The 16957-nt window shown below is 35.7% G+C and overlaps 1 protein-coding gene across 2 annotated transcripts in view; it reads right to left on the bottom strand.

Moving 5' to 3' along the window:
• Positions 1-1228: 1228 nt before the first annotated feature.
• Positions 1229-16957, bottom strand: part of LOC149799047 (circularly permutated Ras protein 1-like) — a 91070-nt gene continuing 75341 nt past the window's right edge. For both annotated transcript variants that reach the window (XM_089958020.1, XM_089958018.1), the window contains exons 15-16: positions 11264-11416; positions 1229-7497 (exon numbers count right to left, since the gene is read on the bottom strand). In XM_089958020.1, the coding sequence (XP_089814146.1) occupies positions 7405-7497; positions 11264-11416 (246 nt within the window). In that variant the 3' untranslated portion in view covers positions 1229-7404. The remainder of the gene's footprint in view (positions 7498-11263; positions 11417-16957) is intronic.

Below are 16957 nucleotides of genomic sequence, written 5' to 3'. Positions count from 1 at the left end.
CTAGCTCTCAACCAGGTCCCAACAGAACTGACACGTTTGGTCTGCATGCACTTTGCAGAGGATAAACATAAGGGTAAGAATTTCATGGGGCCTTCTCATATCCACATTTCCCCATAGTTTTGACATTCCTAAAAAGAGAAGAACCAAAACTAATACTCTTTGAAAGAATATCTGATATGCAAATATCTGCTTTTCAAACAGTGCAATAAAACTATTGGGTGCAACAATCAAAATCGTATTGCTTGAGTAAAGACTTATTTGAGCAACACAACAAAACCTATTGATGTAACAATTAGTACTGGCTTGTACTTATTTGAGAATGTACTGACAATGCAGCATTATAAAAATATTGCAGTACAGTAAGAAAGCATGCTACTAAAGCAGGTACTATTAATTAACCAATTTCCACAATTGATGAACCAAACAAAAATAAAAATGCACTGCCTAAAGCAGGTACTATTAATTAATAATTCAAAAAATTTATGGACAAAGGGGAATTTCCAGAACATGACAGCTATACATGGGGACCAGTATTTCTGGTGGAGGAAGGACCAGGAAAACACCAGGAAGAACCACTGACCCAGGGAAATCTACTAGCAAGCTTTCTCACATTCCCATGCTGGACAAGCTGAAATTTTAACCCATGTGGACAGAGGTGAGATGTCAGTGATCTGTAAAGGCAAGTACCTAAGACCACTTGGCCACCAGAGACCCCCAATTAAAATTGGAAATTACAATCATTTGCAGGAAGTATTTAAACATGCAAACAAGGCGATTTTCTGAGAACAAATTGAACACTTCTTAGCATTACAAGTGTTTCAAGCTGAGACATGTTCCCAGTTCTCCATTTCAAGATCATTTGGTTGGAATTAAGAAATTAGTTGTGGCATTTAGTATCCTGGAAGGTAAGCAAAGTAATAGAAGCAGTGGCATTTAGAATCCTGGAAGGTATGCAAAGTAACAGGAGCAGTGGCATTTAGAATCCTGGAAGGTATGCAAAGTAATAGGAGCAATGGCATTTAGTATCCTGGAAGGTATGCAAAGTAATAGAAGCAGTGGCATTTAGAATCCTGGATGGTATGCAAAGTAATAGTAACCATGCCTGTGATGTGGAACTAATGCCAGATTCTGTCAAAGTAATACTACTGCTATTAAAATTGGAGAAAGATGCTAGCACACAGAGATATCATTGTACAAGTCTGGAGCAAAGAATTCAATAAGGAAAATATAACAAAATACAGAAAAAATTTAATAGTGCAAGAAATTTGTAAAAATATGAAAATCAACAATTTCTTGTCAGAAAAAAGTTATAAATCAACATTTATGCACAAAAAGAAAGAAAGAATAGGATTCCTTTGTTTTTCATGATTCAAAAAGAACAATCAGTAACTCATCAACAATCTATATAGATATCTACACACACACATACACACATATATATATGGTGAAAGGTACATTATACACCCACCTCATGTTTACTAGTCCTCTGTAGAGGCACTAGTAGGGCATGCTTGTCTATTGAGATTTTTGACCAACAGGTCTCAATGAAATTGACCTTTAAGGTATGGAGTCCTGAATTAAACTTAATATACAGAATTCTTTATTTTCTTATTAGATCGACCATGACTGTGACCACTGAACTTTTAGGCTAAATATTTTAGGGTTCTTATTATCCTAAAGGTTTAGTCAAGAATCTTAATCTAGAACAAAAGTTATGCAGCAATGAATGAGTAACAATGACCTCAATCTTTGACCTTATGACCTCCAATCCACAGACTTCTTTCTTTCTTACAGAATTGTAAACTGTCCACAACCTTTGGTGAGGTACATGATTTAGATCTAAAGTTTGAACCATGTCTGTGATGCAGAACTAATGCCAAATTCTGTCACAGTAAAGATGACATTTAACATTTTGGCTCTGGAAGCCACAGGCTTCATTCTCACCACAAAAGCAAGCTACCATTTATTCCCTAATTACCCCCTCCCCTTTTTTAAGAACAAAAAATTTAAAAGATGCAGTGTATTACCAGTACAGGAAGTCCTGGTTATACATTAAAATTTCACTTTGATCTGGTACCCAAGAAAATGTGTTGATTGATTGATCATTTTAACTGTGCTGATTATTTATAATGATTGAAATCAGTGGCAGAATGACCCCCAGATGAACAGGTGGTCACAATAAGAGTACACCAAAACTCCAGCTTTCAATAATATGATCTAATAAATTCCCCACCCCTCTGCAAAATGTAATGCACCGGGGGCATTAATTAGGGAAAATATGGTATTTGGAAAGTTTGGTAATCTTAGCTGGTGAAGAACAAGAATTATTGGGCATAAACCAAATTGGGAACAGACATACTTATGGATAGATGTATATCATAACATGGCAGGATCCATCTTATGGAGGGCACATACAAATCAATCTGAAAAAAGACATAATATAGTCAAAGAAATTAAATAATGTTAAAGGTTCAATATTTTCACAACTACATGGTTGGTACAGAAATGGTTTAGCTACAAATGAATGGTGTTATTCTTTTGCATATAAATGATGCATCCAACATAACATTACATGGTCACATATGGAGCCAACTTGCCTTACTGTAACATACATGAAGAACTTGGATTCCTGAAGGTGAAAACATTCACTTTACTTGGAACTTATCCATATTTCTTCACTTATCTCAAAATGATTATTTTTTTAATTAATCACCATACGTCACTTAAATCTTAACATCTGCTAATGCCTACAAACTGCAAACCAGATCTGTCCTTGACAAAGATGCAAGAGTTGACTTAATCAAAAGATTATTGGAACATTCATGTCTGATGTATATTGCCTAGCTAAATTCCATTATAATAATAAATTCAAAAGGCACTTCAATAATTTCCAACTATCTACTGTGAAATATTCAAAACACAAAATTTGCCTGGAGGCAAATGTCAGAATAAAACTGCCATTTTATGACATGGTATGCAGACATGGTATGCAGACATGGTAGCAGACATGGTATGCAGACATGGTTATCTCTGTCGTGGAGATAGGTGAATTATTTAAATAAAGCATCCAGACAACTGGACAAAGAAGAACTGGACAAGACTTATCTGACAAGTTTTAAAAAAACATAACTTTCTGTGCACTGGAATTATCTAAAAATGTATGAAAAATATTTCCACTTACAATTACCTGTACACTTAAATACCAACAAAATGCATACAAAAAAAACATCACAGGACCCTAGGACATTTTAGGGATCAAAAGGACAACATAGGCCCATAATTAGACCCTATGACAAGCACAACCAGTTACATGACCACTGATATGACTAAACATACCATGTATCAGCAGAGTGCATGATCTTTAAATACATGCATACACAGCTCTTAACCTTATAAAGTAGTTTTACCAATGGTGACTGTCCTTTAATTTTATGAACACAGAATGTAAATCATAAGTCAAATATCAACTTAAATATGGATCTCTTATTTACCAATTAATAATCCTTTCCATAATTTGGCATTTGTAGGTTAAAAAGTGCAAATATATGCATAAAGATTACATTTTGCAGTAACTTGTTGGAAGGGTGTTAAACAATAATTCTGTGGAATGATATATCTTGCCTGCTCCAACACTGCCTACTCCACAAACTTTGCAAAGTCAAAAGAGAAAGAAAACCTGGTTGTTGTGATCCAGTTTTGCATTTGGTGAGAAGAAGCACTAAGATAAATGCACCCAAAGAGTTTTATACTGTACATGCAACTGTGTCTGAGAAACAGCGAAATATAGTGGAGTATGAAAAGCAGGTCACTGTGACCTTTTTCCTGTGATCTTTAGTACCCACAACAATCAATACAACCAGCAGGTTTTAAGATTACACATACAACATTGTCAGCGAATCTGAGTAAGAAAGAAAATCTTAAAAATGATGCCTATGCCAACAAGAATAATAGCAATGCTGTCAGAAAAGTGATACATGTCTTGCCTACACAACACAGGTGAGTCAAAAACAGATTATTTGAAACATTTTGAAGTACACTGACATTCCACAAGTGGTTGATGCCTGGACAATTATAAGATAATAATCAGTACACATGTAAAATATATTAGACTGTCACAGTTTCCATTTATAAATACTTTTACAGCCACAAACAAGGGTAACATAAATGATGCATTACACACCAACCCCATGTTTAACTATCCTGTGTATAGGCATCATTAGTAGGTCAAGGTATGAGGTCTTGAATTAAAAGTACTTCTTATCAGACCTACCAAGTTTGACCCCTGACCATTAGACCACATAATCTATAGGTTTCTTTATAGCCCCAAGTGCAAGCCATCCACGAAGACACCTCAATTTTCTTTCTGCTAAAAAAGCCTTGACCTTTAAATTTTTTCCCCAGTCAACAGCACTCTTCCACACCTTAAGTGCAAATCCTCCACAATCTGTGGTCAATTTACATGGGCTTAAACAGATATGCACAAAATATTTTTCATCTTTCGGTCAATCACCTTGACCTTTTCTTTCCACTATCAATAAGCATTTTATTTTTCTTAGCCAATATGCAAAGTCATCTGTAAACTCTGGTGATAATATAGTTTAATTGCTGGGGGTTTTTTGGTGCAGAAAAAATCAATTTTCTTCTTCCAGTTACAGTGACCATGACCTTTTACCACCCAGATCTAGGCTCTTACTACTCCATGCCATCCCAGGTCTAGGCTCTTACTACTCCATGCCATCCCAGATCTAGGCTCTTACTACTCCATGCCATCCCAGGTCTAGGCTCTTACTACTCCATGCCATCCCAGGTCTAGGCTCTTACTACTCCATGCCATCCCAGGTCTAGGCTCTTACTACTCCATGCCATTCCAGGTCTAGGCTCTTACTACTCCATGCCATCCCAGATCTAGGCTCTTACTACTCCATGCCATTCCAGGTCTAGGCTCTTACTACTCCATGCCATCCCAGATCTAGGCTCTTACTACTCCATGCCATCCCAGGTCTAGGCTCTTACTACTCCATGCCATTCCAGGTCTAGGCTCTTACTACTCCATGCCATCCCAGATCTAGGCTCTTACTACTCCATGCCATCCCAGGTCTAGGCTCTTACTACTCCATGCCATCCCAGATCTAGGCTCTTACTACTCCATGCCATTCCAGGTCTAGGCTCTTACTACTCCATGCCATTCCAGGTCTAGGCTCTTACTACTCCATGCCATTCCAGGTCTAGGCTCTTACTACTCCATGCCATCCCAGGTCTAGGCTCTTACTACTCCATGCCATCCCAGGTCTAGGCTCTTACTACTCCATGCCATCCCAGGTCTAGGCTCTTACTACTCCATGCCATCCCAGGTCTAGGCTCTTACTACTCCATGCCATCCCAGGTCTAGGCTCTTACTACTCCATGCCATCCCAGGTCTAGGCTCTTACTACTCCATGCCATCCCAGGTCTAGGCTCTTACTACTCCATGCCATCCCAGGTCTAGGCTCTTACTACTCCATGCCATCCCAGGTCTATAGTGCAGAACTAACATTACTGTACAGAAATCATTTTCCATCTTTCAGTCACTGATCTTGACCTATGACTTTTTAACCCCAACAACTACTGGCTTTATTCTTTCATCAAGAAGAAGTTACATATATGGATTGGCAAAGGTAGGTGCTACAGAACTGAATTTATCATGAAGGAGATATCAAAAGACAGAGAGTCCAATGAAAAATTACCTTCCCTAATGCACAAATTTATGTATCACTGAAAATGTCATTCTTCTCAAAATATGGAAACTGAACCTATGAAAGTAAATGATTTTGCAGTATTTCTTGTTATTTCAATTTAGAATGTACATTATTTAAAATGCAAGCATGTGAAAAACATTTATTTTAATGGATAAAACTTTACTTATCAGTAGTAGTACAAGGTAAAAACAGAAACAGGAGGGTGTACAAGTTTAGATGTATGGATTTATGAATAAACTCATTATGACATAGCTGTCCTACTAAAATGATGCAACTAATGGGCCAAAGCAAACAGGGGCCATAACTCCAACAGTAGTTATAAAATAAAATGGTTAAAATCAGACCTAGCCAAGGTCATCATAATATAAAGCCTCATATAAAATGTCATTTCAATCCACTGCTTTTCTAATGGTAATGAGTGAAAATTGATGGAAAAAGTTCCCAAACAGTAACCGTACCAAACTTTTGTCAGAAAATGGTGACAATTAATTTTGACGTAGGTTGCCAGTCTATTAAATTATTCAAAAATTACAGAGCAGAAACTGAAGGGCAAAGATTTAAGTTAAACAAAGGGCATTAACTTCATCAAAATTTACCATAAAGCAATGAAGATTAAACCTGACCACACCAAAATTGGTTTTCATCCACTAAGTCCTTCTAACATTATTAATCATAAATGGAAGTACAAAGCTTTGTCTAACAGGGGCCATAACTCCCAAAAGGTCTACCAGAAAATAAGGAAACCTGAACTTAATCCAGGGCATCTTCATTTAAAACTAATCTTATTTGAATTGATGAAATCCTTCAAAAATGATCAAGCAGTAATTAAAGTGCATGTTTGTTTTATGGACATCAGGAATGTAACTTGATAAAATCCTGACAAAAATGGTAAAAAGCAAAACTTGATCTCAGTCTTCCTAATTTTAAGTTTTATACCAAATTTGGTTTCCTTGCATGCTGAATGGAACTAAAGTAATAAGTCAAACACGGTCCATAACTCTGTAAAATTTGCTAGAAAACTGCAATTAACAGTTCAAGTCAAACTATGTTACTATTGTAAAGAAGATCAGAAAGCTTTCTAAGTTATTTACTGATCATGACTTCATTGAATCACTGCTTTAATTTTATGACTGACAGGGTTCTATCTTGAAATATTAATTTAGTCCTAAAAAGTAAACTACTCTCCACTCTGAAGAATAAAAGTTTCTTCTAAAGCATTGTTCTGAAAAGTATAAAAGTCCTAAGAGTAAAAAAATAAAGTCCTGAAAAGCAAGGTGTCATGAAAGCACTAAATAATGAAACATACATGTTGTTTATTTTATGTTTACAAAATGTCTTAAATTTGACAAATATATAAAGTATCCAAAATGTAAATCAAACATTTTTTTCCCTGCCCCTTAAGAATAAGAAAGCATTATTTACATCACCAAAATTGCCCATACTTCTGGGATTTAAAACAAAATAAATACATTTTTACATGCAAGTTCACAAAGACATTATAATTTCCCAACCAGCAGAAAAATATACAGGCTGCTGACCTTGTATACACTTAATAGTAAGTAAGTATAATCAGAGAACTATATCATAATTACATATAGCTCAAAATCAACTGACAGGGAGAAAAAAGCATACGAATTCCTTGCCATTATCACTGCAAACAAAGCTATATTTAGTCTGAATCTGATTCATTTAGGTACCGCGATGATTTCTTTGCTTTATAAACTAAAGCTGCTGTCTTGTCTTCAGTTTCCCTGGATCTCATCTGAAACAACGAAATCAGCAAATTACCTTTACATCTTCAATCAAACTAAATGTCCCATGTAGTGGCATTTACTTTTACCTCTGCCAAATTTAAAATTTCTCTGAAGATGACTATGTATTGAATCACTATTATTGCTCAGTAATTTAATCAACTGATTTAAGAAGCACTGCCAGAAAGAAAAGACAAATTCTGAATTCTTGCCCATTCCTAAAGTTGTGAGGTCACCATCAGTATACCATAATGAAATCTGACTGTAACCTTGGGACAGAACTGTTGCAAGTCACCATAAGTATGCCATGATGAAATCTTACTGTAACCTTGGGACAGAACTGTCAAGAGGTCACCAAAAGTATACAATGAAGAAATCTGACTGTAACTTTGGAACAGAACTGTTGTGAAGTCACCATAAATATTCAATGATGAAATGTGACTGTAACCTTGGGACAGAACTGTTGTGAAGTCACCATAAGTATGCCATGATGAAATCTCACTTTAGTCTTGGGAAAGAACTGTTGTGAACACACCATAAGTAACACATGATGAAATCTGACTGTAACCTTGGGACAGAACTGTTGCGAAGTCACCATAAGTATGTCAAAATGAAATCGGACTGTAATCTTGGTACAGAACTGTTGTGAAGACACCATAAGTAACACATGATGAAATCTGACTGTAACCTTGGGACAGAACTATTGCGAAGTCACCATATGTCAAAATGAAATCGGACTGTAATCTTGGGACAGAACTATTGTGAACACACAATAAGCAACACATTATGAAATCTGACAGTAACCTTGGTACAGAACTGTTGAGACGTCACCATAAGTATGCCATGATGAAATTGGACTGTAACCATGGGACATAACTGTTGTGAAGTCACCATAAGTATGTTACAATGAAATTGGACTGTAACCTTGGGACAGAACTGCTGTGAAGTCACCATAGGTATGTCATGATGAAATCTGACTGTAACCTTGGGACATAACTGTTGTGAAGACACCATGAGTATACAATGATGAAATCTGACTGTAACCATGGCACAGAACTGTTGCAAAGACACCAAAAGTATGTCACAATGAAATCTGACAGTAACCTTGGGACAAAACTGTTGTGAAGACACCATAAGTATGTCACAATGAAATCTGACCCTAACCTTGGGACAGAACTGTTGCGAAGTCACCATAAGTATGTCAAAATGAAATCGGACTGTAATCTTGGGACAGAACTGTTGTGAAGACACAACAAGCAACACATGACGAAATCTGACAGTAACCTTGGTACAGAACTGTTGTGAAGTCACCATAAGTATGCCATGATGAAATCAGAGTGTAACCGTGGGACATAACTGTTGTGAAATCACCATAAGTATGTCACAATGAAATAGGACTGTAATCTTGGGATAGAACTGCTGTGAAGTCACCATAGGTATGTCATGATGAAATCTGACTGTGACCTTGGGACATAACTGTTGTGAAGACACCATGAGTATACAATGATGAAATCTGACTGTAACCATGGCAAAGAACTGTTGTGAAGACACCATAAGTATGTCACAATGAAATCTAACAGTAACCTTGGGACAGAACTGTTGTGAAGACACCATAAGTATGTCACAATGAAATCTGACAGTAACCTTGGGACAGAACTGTTTTGAAGACACCGTAAGTATGCCATGATGAAATCTAACTGTAACCTTGGAAAGAACTCCAAATTTATTGGGCAGAAATAGAAAATAATTATCTTTTAAAGGGACCTATTTTAAAGGGTATTATATTAAACTAACAGAAAAAGGAAAACAAATTACTATCACCTGAAGATAATACCTAAACTGTGATACACGTGATACCATAAAAATACAAAGGTTAGGTATGCCATGGTTTATCATATACTGCAGCTTCTTACAATGTAAAACCAAAAACATCAATGATAATACTGACTTCTCACTGTGATCATGACCTTGAGGACAAGATCCCAAATGTGCAATGCAATAATCTTTCTAATTACAATATTTAGGTATATCAATTTCAACCATTTATCTTAAAACAACTTTGTATTATAAAACAGAAATGAAAATGTGACTGAAAGCTAAAATATTAACATGTGACCGTGACCTTTACCAGGCCCCACCCACCAACCATTATGGTAAGAAACACACTTTCTAGTAATGATGTGTAGGTATACCAGTTTAATCCATTTATCTGAAACATATTTGTGTTATAAAACAGAAGGGAAAATGTCACTGAAACCTAGAATGTTAACATGCAACATTGACCTTTCACAAGGTGCCATACTATTGTGGTATGCCTGACACTTTCTACCAAAGATGTGTATGTATACAAAATTTCTTCTCTTAGAAATTCAAGTGTCAGGTACAATAACATGCAGGAACTGCAGGCAATTTTGTGATCTATACAACCACTGGGTTTCAAAAGTTGCATGACTCTTAACTGTATTTGTGAGATTGCCAAATAGTCTTAAGCTGTATTAATCACGTGATGTATTGCCACTAGTTTTAAACTGTACAAATCATTTGATGGCTCACCACATAGTCTTAAACTGTACAAATCATTTGATGGATTGTCATATAATCTTAAACTGTACTAACCATTTGATGGATTGCCATACAGTCTTAAACTGAGCTAATCATTTGATGGTTTGCCATACAGTCTTAAACTGTACTAACCATTTGATGGATTGCCATACAGTCTTAAACTGAGCTAATCATTTGATGGATTGCCATACAGTCTTAAACTGACCTAATCATTTGATGGACTGCCATATAATCTTAAACTGTACTAATCATCTGATGGATTGCCATACAGTCTTAAACTGTACTAATCACTTGATGGATTGCCATATAGTCTTAAACTGTACTAATCATCTGATGGATTGCTATACAGTCTTAAACTGAGCTAATCATTTGATGGATTGCCATAGTCTTAAAATGTATTAATCACTTGATGGATTGCTATATAGTCTTAAACTGTACTAATCATCTGATGGATTGCCATACGGTCTTAAACTGAGCTAATCATTTGATGGATTGACATATAGTTTAAACTTTACTAATCATCTGATAGATTGCCATAGTGTCTAAAACTCTATAAATCATCTGATGGATTGCTATATAGTCTTAAAATGTATTAATCACTTGATGGATTGCTACATAGTCTTAAACTATACTAATCATCTGATGGATTATCAAAGCAGTGATAGCTCTGCCTCCTCATCAGCATAGCAATTTACCAGCTATACCTGCTTATAGGTTGAGTCCAACTGCAAACTACACAAATACAGATCTACCTTGCATAATGGTCTGATAGATCAGGGTCTATGTTTCTTATTGTACCAATTACTCCTAAAAAATTGAAAAGACCCAGATCTTTTGGAACATTATATGATGGCAGACCTGGGTCTGTGCAGTTTGCAGTTGGACTTGACTTATGAGTGAGTGTATAAGGTATGTAAAAAGTGTTTTTTGTGGAATTAACTAACAATAAAAGTACTATGAAAGTTCACAATCTATTGTATAAGAGTTGGAGGTGTTTTAAGATGGCTGATGACAAGTGCAATGACAAGGCTGATGACAAGATGGATGACAATCTTTTAGCCTGGCTGTTATTACTTAGTCATCATAGTAGTCAGCAGGCCAGTGTTGGTGACAAATGTGTTCATGACTGACAGGTGGGAGGAGTCATCAATCTATTTATTCTGCTTTAAGTCATAGTCTTCCACACTGAACATACTTAAGATCCAAAAATCTTACCTTCTTCTTGACAGCCCTTTTCTCTGAACTTGAAGTACTGGACTTTGTCCCTCGCGCTGCTGTTGGAAGAACTTCATACATATCTTGTACTGCCATGTCATACAAATCATCCTCTTCATCTGAGTGAGTTGACCCATGGGTTTTTCTCTCCTCCTATATAAAAATATCAAAGTACCAGTGGTGGTCACAGTCACAGAGTGTAGCCAATAGCAGTAGTTACTCTAGTAATAATATTTTTATTAATTCATAGTGTTATTAGTAGTATTAGTAGTATCAGTAGTCTTAGTAGTCATTCATAGTATTAGCATTAGTAGTCATGGTAGTATCAGTAGCATTAGTAGTCATAGTAGTATTAGCAGTATTAGTAGTCACAGTATTAGTATTAGTAGCCATAGTAGTATCAGTAGTATTAGCAGTCATAGTAGTATTAGCAGTATTAGTAGTTGTAGTAGTATTAGTAGTCATAGCAGTATTAGTAGTATTAGCAGTCATAGTAGTATTAGTAGTCATAGTAGTATTAGTAGTATTAGCAATCATAGTAGTATTAGTAGTCATAGTAATATCAGTAGTATTAGCAGTCATAGTAGTATTAGCAGTATTAGTATTCACAGTATTAGTATTAGTAGCCATAGTAGTATCAGTAGTATTAGTAGTCATTGTAGTATTAGCAGTATTAGTAGTCATAATATTAGTATTAGTAGCCATAGTAGTATCAGTAGTATTAGCAATCATAGTAGTATTAGCAGTATTAGTAGTCATAGTAGTCTTTGTAGTCAAAGTAATATTAGCAATATTAGTAGTTGTAGTAGTATTAGTAGTATTAGCGGTCATAGTAGTATTAGTAGTCATAGTAGTATTAGTAGTCATAGTAGTATTATAGTATTAGCAGTCATAGTAGTATTAGCAGTCATAGTAGTAGTAACAGTCATAGTAGTATTAGCATAGTTACTTAAACAACTAAGCAGCAATATTTATTACTTAAACAACCAAGCAGCAATATTCATTACTTAAACAACCAAGCAGTGATATTCATTACTAAAACAACAAAGCAGTGATATTCATTACTAAAACAACCAAGCAGCAATATTCGTTACTTAAACAACCAAGCAGTGATAATCATTACTAAAACAACCAAGCAGCGATATTTATTACTTAAACAACCAAGCAGCAATATTCGTTACTTAAACAACCAAGCAGTGATATTCATTATTAAAACAACGAAGCAGTGATATTCATTACTAAAACAACCAAGCAGCAATATTCATTACTTAAACAACCAAGCAGTTATATTCATTACTAAAACAACGAAGCAGTGATATTCATTACTAAAACAATGAAGCAGTGATATTCATTACTAAAACAACCAAGCATTTATATTCGTTACTTAAACAACCAAGCAGTGATATTCATTACTAAAACAACGAAGCAGTGATATTCATTACTAAAACAACCAAGCAGTTATATGCATTACTTAAACAACTAAGCAGCGATATTTATTACTTAAACAACCAAGAAGTGATATTCATTACTAAAACAACCAAGCAGTGATATTCATTACTTAAACAACTAAGCAGCGATATTTATTACTTAAACAACCAAGCAGCAATATTCGTTACTTAAACAACCAAGCAGTGATATTCATTACTAAAACAACAAAGCAGTGATATTCATTACTAAAACAACCAAGCAGCAATATTCATTACTAAAACAACCAAGAAGTGATATTCATTACTAAAACAACCAAGCAGTGATATTCATTACTTAAACAACCAAGAAGTGATATTCATTACTTAAACAACTAAGCAGCGATATTTATTACTTAAACAACCAAGCAGCAATATTCGTTACTTAAACAACTAAGCAGTGATATTCATTACTAAAACAACAAAGCAGTGATATTCATTACTAAAACAACCAAGCAGCAATATTCATTACTAAAACAACCAAGAAGTGATATTCATTACTAAAACAACCAAGCAGTGATATTCATTACTTAAACAACCAAGAAGTGATATTCATTACTTAAACAACTAAGCTGCGATATTTATTACTTAAACAACCAAGCAGCAATATTCGTTACTTAAACAACCAAGCAGTGATATTCATTACTAAAACAACAAAGCAGTAATATTCATTACTAAAACAACCAAGCAGCAATATTCATTACTAAAACAACCAAGAAGTGATATTCATTACTAAAACAACTAAGCAGCGATATTTATTACTTAAACAACCAAGAAGTGATATTCATTACTAAAACAACCAAGCAGTGATATTCATTACTTAAACAACTAAGCAGCGATATTTATTACTTAAACAACCAAGCAGCAATATTCGTTACTTAAACAACCAAGAAGTGATATTCATTACTAAAACAACAAAGCAGTGATATTCATTACTTAAAACAACCAAGCAGCAATATTTATTACTTAAACAACCAAGAAGTGATATTCATTACTAAAACAACCAAGCAGCAATATTCATTACTAAAACAACCAAGAAGTGATATTCATTACTAAAACAACTAAGCAGCGATATTTATTACTTAAACAACCAAGAAGTGATATTCATTACTAAAACAACAAAGCAGTGATATTCATTACTTAAAACAACTAGGCAGAGGAAGGTCTAAAGCTTGACATGTATCAATCCACATGGGCTGCATATGTGCTATGTATTAGCTGGGGACAACTTGACTAAGAAGTGTGCCAGCTAGTCAATATGTTACAGTTTCTTTCACTAACTTTAAAATTGCCTTTATGGGAAGAACATTGCTGCATCAGCCAACTGGAGAGGTTGGTTGACATAGTATGCCAATAATAAGGTTGAGTAGTGGTTGGAATTAAAGTAAATTAAATATCGTATATTGATAATATCATCACTGGATTGTTTTATAGCCTTCAATGCCCTAGGTATACAAGTTTAAACTGCCAACAATTACACTGTAATGATTCTTTAATGCCATGGGTATATAAGTTTACACTGCCAATAATTACCCTGTAATGATTCTTTAATGCCCTGGGTAAACAAGTTTACACTGCCAACAATTACAATGTAATGACTCTTTAATGCCCTGGGTAAACAAGTTTACACTGCCAACAATTACACTGTAATGATTCTTTAATGCCCTGGGTAAACAAGTTTACAATGCCAACAATTACACTGTAATGACTCTTTAATGCCCTGGGTAAACAAGTTTACAATGCCAACAATTACACTGTAATGATTCTTTAATGCCCTGGGTAAACAAGTTTACACTGCCAACAATTACATTGTAATGACTCTTTAATACCTTGGGTATACAAGTTTACACTGCCAACAATTACACTGTAATGATTCTTTAATGCCATGGGTATACAAGTTTACATTGCCAACACTTACCCTGTAATGATTCTTTAATGCCTTGGGTATACAAGTTTACACTGCCAACAATTACACTGTAATGATTCTTTAATGCCATAGGTATATAAGTTTACACTGCCAATAATTACCCTGTAATGATTCTTTAATGCCTTGGGTAAACAAGTTTACACTGCCAACAATTACAATGTAATGACTCTTTAATGCCCATGGGTAAACAAGTTTACACTGCCAACAATTACACTGTAATGATTCTTTAATGCCCTGGGTAAACAAGTTTACACTGCCAACAATTACAATGTAATGACTCTTTAATGCCCTGGGTAAACAAGTTTACACTGCCAACAATTACACTGTAATGATTCTTTAATGCCCTGGGTAAACAAGTTTACACTGCCAACAATTACCCTGTAATGATTCTTTAATGCCATGGGTATACAAGTTTACAGTGCCAATAATTACACTTCAATGATACTTCTGTCAATGCAAAGAGCATGGACCAAGATGTGGGATTGAATAATGATGCCCTGGCAGATCAGTGTCAATGCAAAGAACAAACAGCATAAAACTTAATCAAACAGTACTAAATGCACTGGCAGATTAGTGTGTTTGCAGAGTACAGAACCTGATCTACCAGTACTAAATGCACTGACAGATTAGTGTGTTTGCAGAGTACAAAACCTGATCTACCAGTACTAAATGCACTGGCAGATTAGTGTGTTTGCAGAGTACAGAACCTGATCTGCCAGTACTAAATGCACTGGCAGATTAGTGTGTTTGCAGAGTACAGAACCTGATCTACCAGTACTAAATGCACTGGCAGATTAGTGTGTTTGCAGAGTACAGAACCCGATCTACCAGTACTAAATGCACTGGCAGATTAGTGTGTTTGCAGAGTACAGAACCTGATCTACCAGTACTAAATGCACTGGCAGATTAGTGTGTTTGCAGAGTACAGAACCTGATCTACCAGTACTAAATGCACTGACAGATTAGTGTGTTTGCAGAGTACAGAACCTGATCTACCAGTACTAAATGCACTGGCAGATTAGTGTTTTTGCAGAGTACAGAACCTGATCTACCAGTACTAAATGCACTGGCAGATTAGTGTATCTGCAGAGTACAGAACCTGATCTACCAGTACTAAATGCACTGGCAGATTAGTGTGTTTGCAGAGTACAGAACCTGATCTACCAGTACTAAATGCACTGACAAATTAGTGTGTTTGCAGAGTACAGAACCCGATCTACCAGTACTAAATCCACTGGCAGATTAGTGTGTTTGCAGAGTACAAAACCTGATCTACCAGTACTAAATGCACTGGCAGATTAGTGTGTTTGCAGAGTACAGAACCTGATCTACCAGTACTAAATGCACTGGCAGATTAGTGTGTTTGCAGAGTACAGAACCTGATCTACCAGTACTAAATGCACTGACAAATTAGTGTATCTGCATAGTACAGAACCTGGTCTACCAGCACTAAATGCACTGGCAGATTAGTGTGTTTGCAGAGTACAGAACCTGATCTACCAGTACTAAATGCACTGGCAGATTAGTGTGTTTGCAGAGTACAGAACCTGATCTACCAGTACTAAATGCACTGGCAGATTAGTGTATTTGCATAGTACAGAACCTGATCTACCAGTACTAAATGCACTGACAGATTAGTGTGTTTGCATAGTACAGAACCTGATCTACCAGCACTAAATGTCTTGCCAGATCAGTTTCTATATATAGAGCAGTGTAATCTACAATTACAAAATGCCATGACAATTCAGTCTCCACTTTGACCATGTGATCATTGTTCTGGGAGCCAAATGAAATTACCATGGACGAAGATGTCCGCTGCTGTAATGAGAGAAACTTGGCCAATGACTGAATACTCTAGCAGATGGATTGCTGAAAAGAAATGTACCACTGCATGAATTCAGATCTCAATCCCAGTGAACACATTCTAAGAGTCCTGACCTAGTCGACTGAGTCTTGAAAGGGTATGAGTTTAAATATGTTCGGATTCACAAGATATAGAGTATGAAAGGAGAGTAAAACATAAAATCAAGTATTGCTCCAAAATATAACTAGTCTGTTGTTTGTAGCCTGTTGTAGGCAAATCACAGAACATGTGGTAACCATTTAAGTGGAGGCGTGAAATACATCTCTTGCAAGTTCATCCACACTGATTGTGCAGGCTTCACAATGGACAGCATTAGAACCCATCATCGCATTCCATCTCAAACCCAAGAGCATAACATATCTGATAGAATGTGCTTAGGTTGAGGACCAATTGAAAAGTGCCACACTGGAGCTAACAGAACTCTGGCCACAGGTTAGTAG

The sequence above is a fragment of the Sinohyriopsis cumingii genome, chromosome 5 (assembly GCF_028554795.1).
Source record: "Sinohyriopsis cumingii isolate HCF-2022 chromosome 5, ASM2855479v2, whole genome shotgun sequence".
Lineage (NCBI taxonomy): Eukaryota > Metazoa > Mollusca > Bivalvia > Unionida > Unionidae > Sinohyriopsis > Sinohyriopsis cumingii.
Note: the sequence above shows the minus strand (reverse complement) of the source record. Positions and strands in the feature narration are given on the sequence as shown.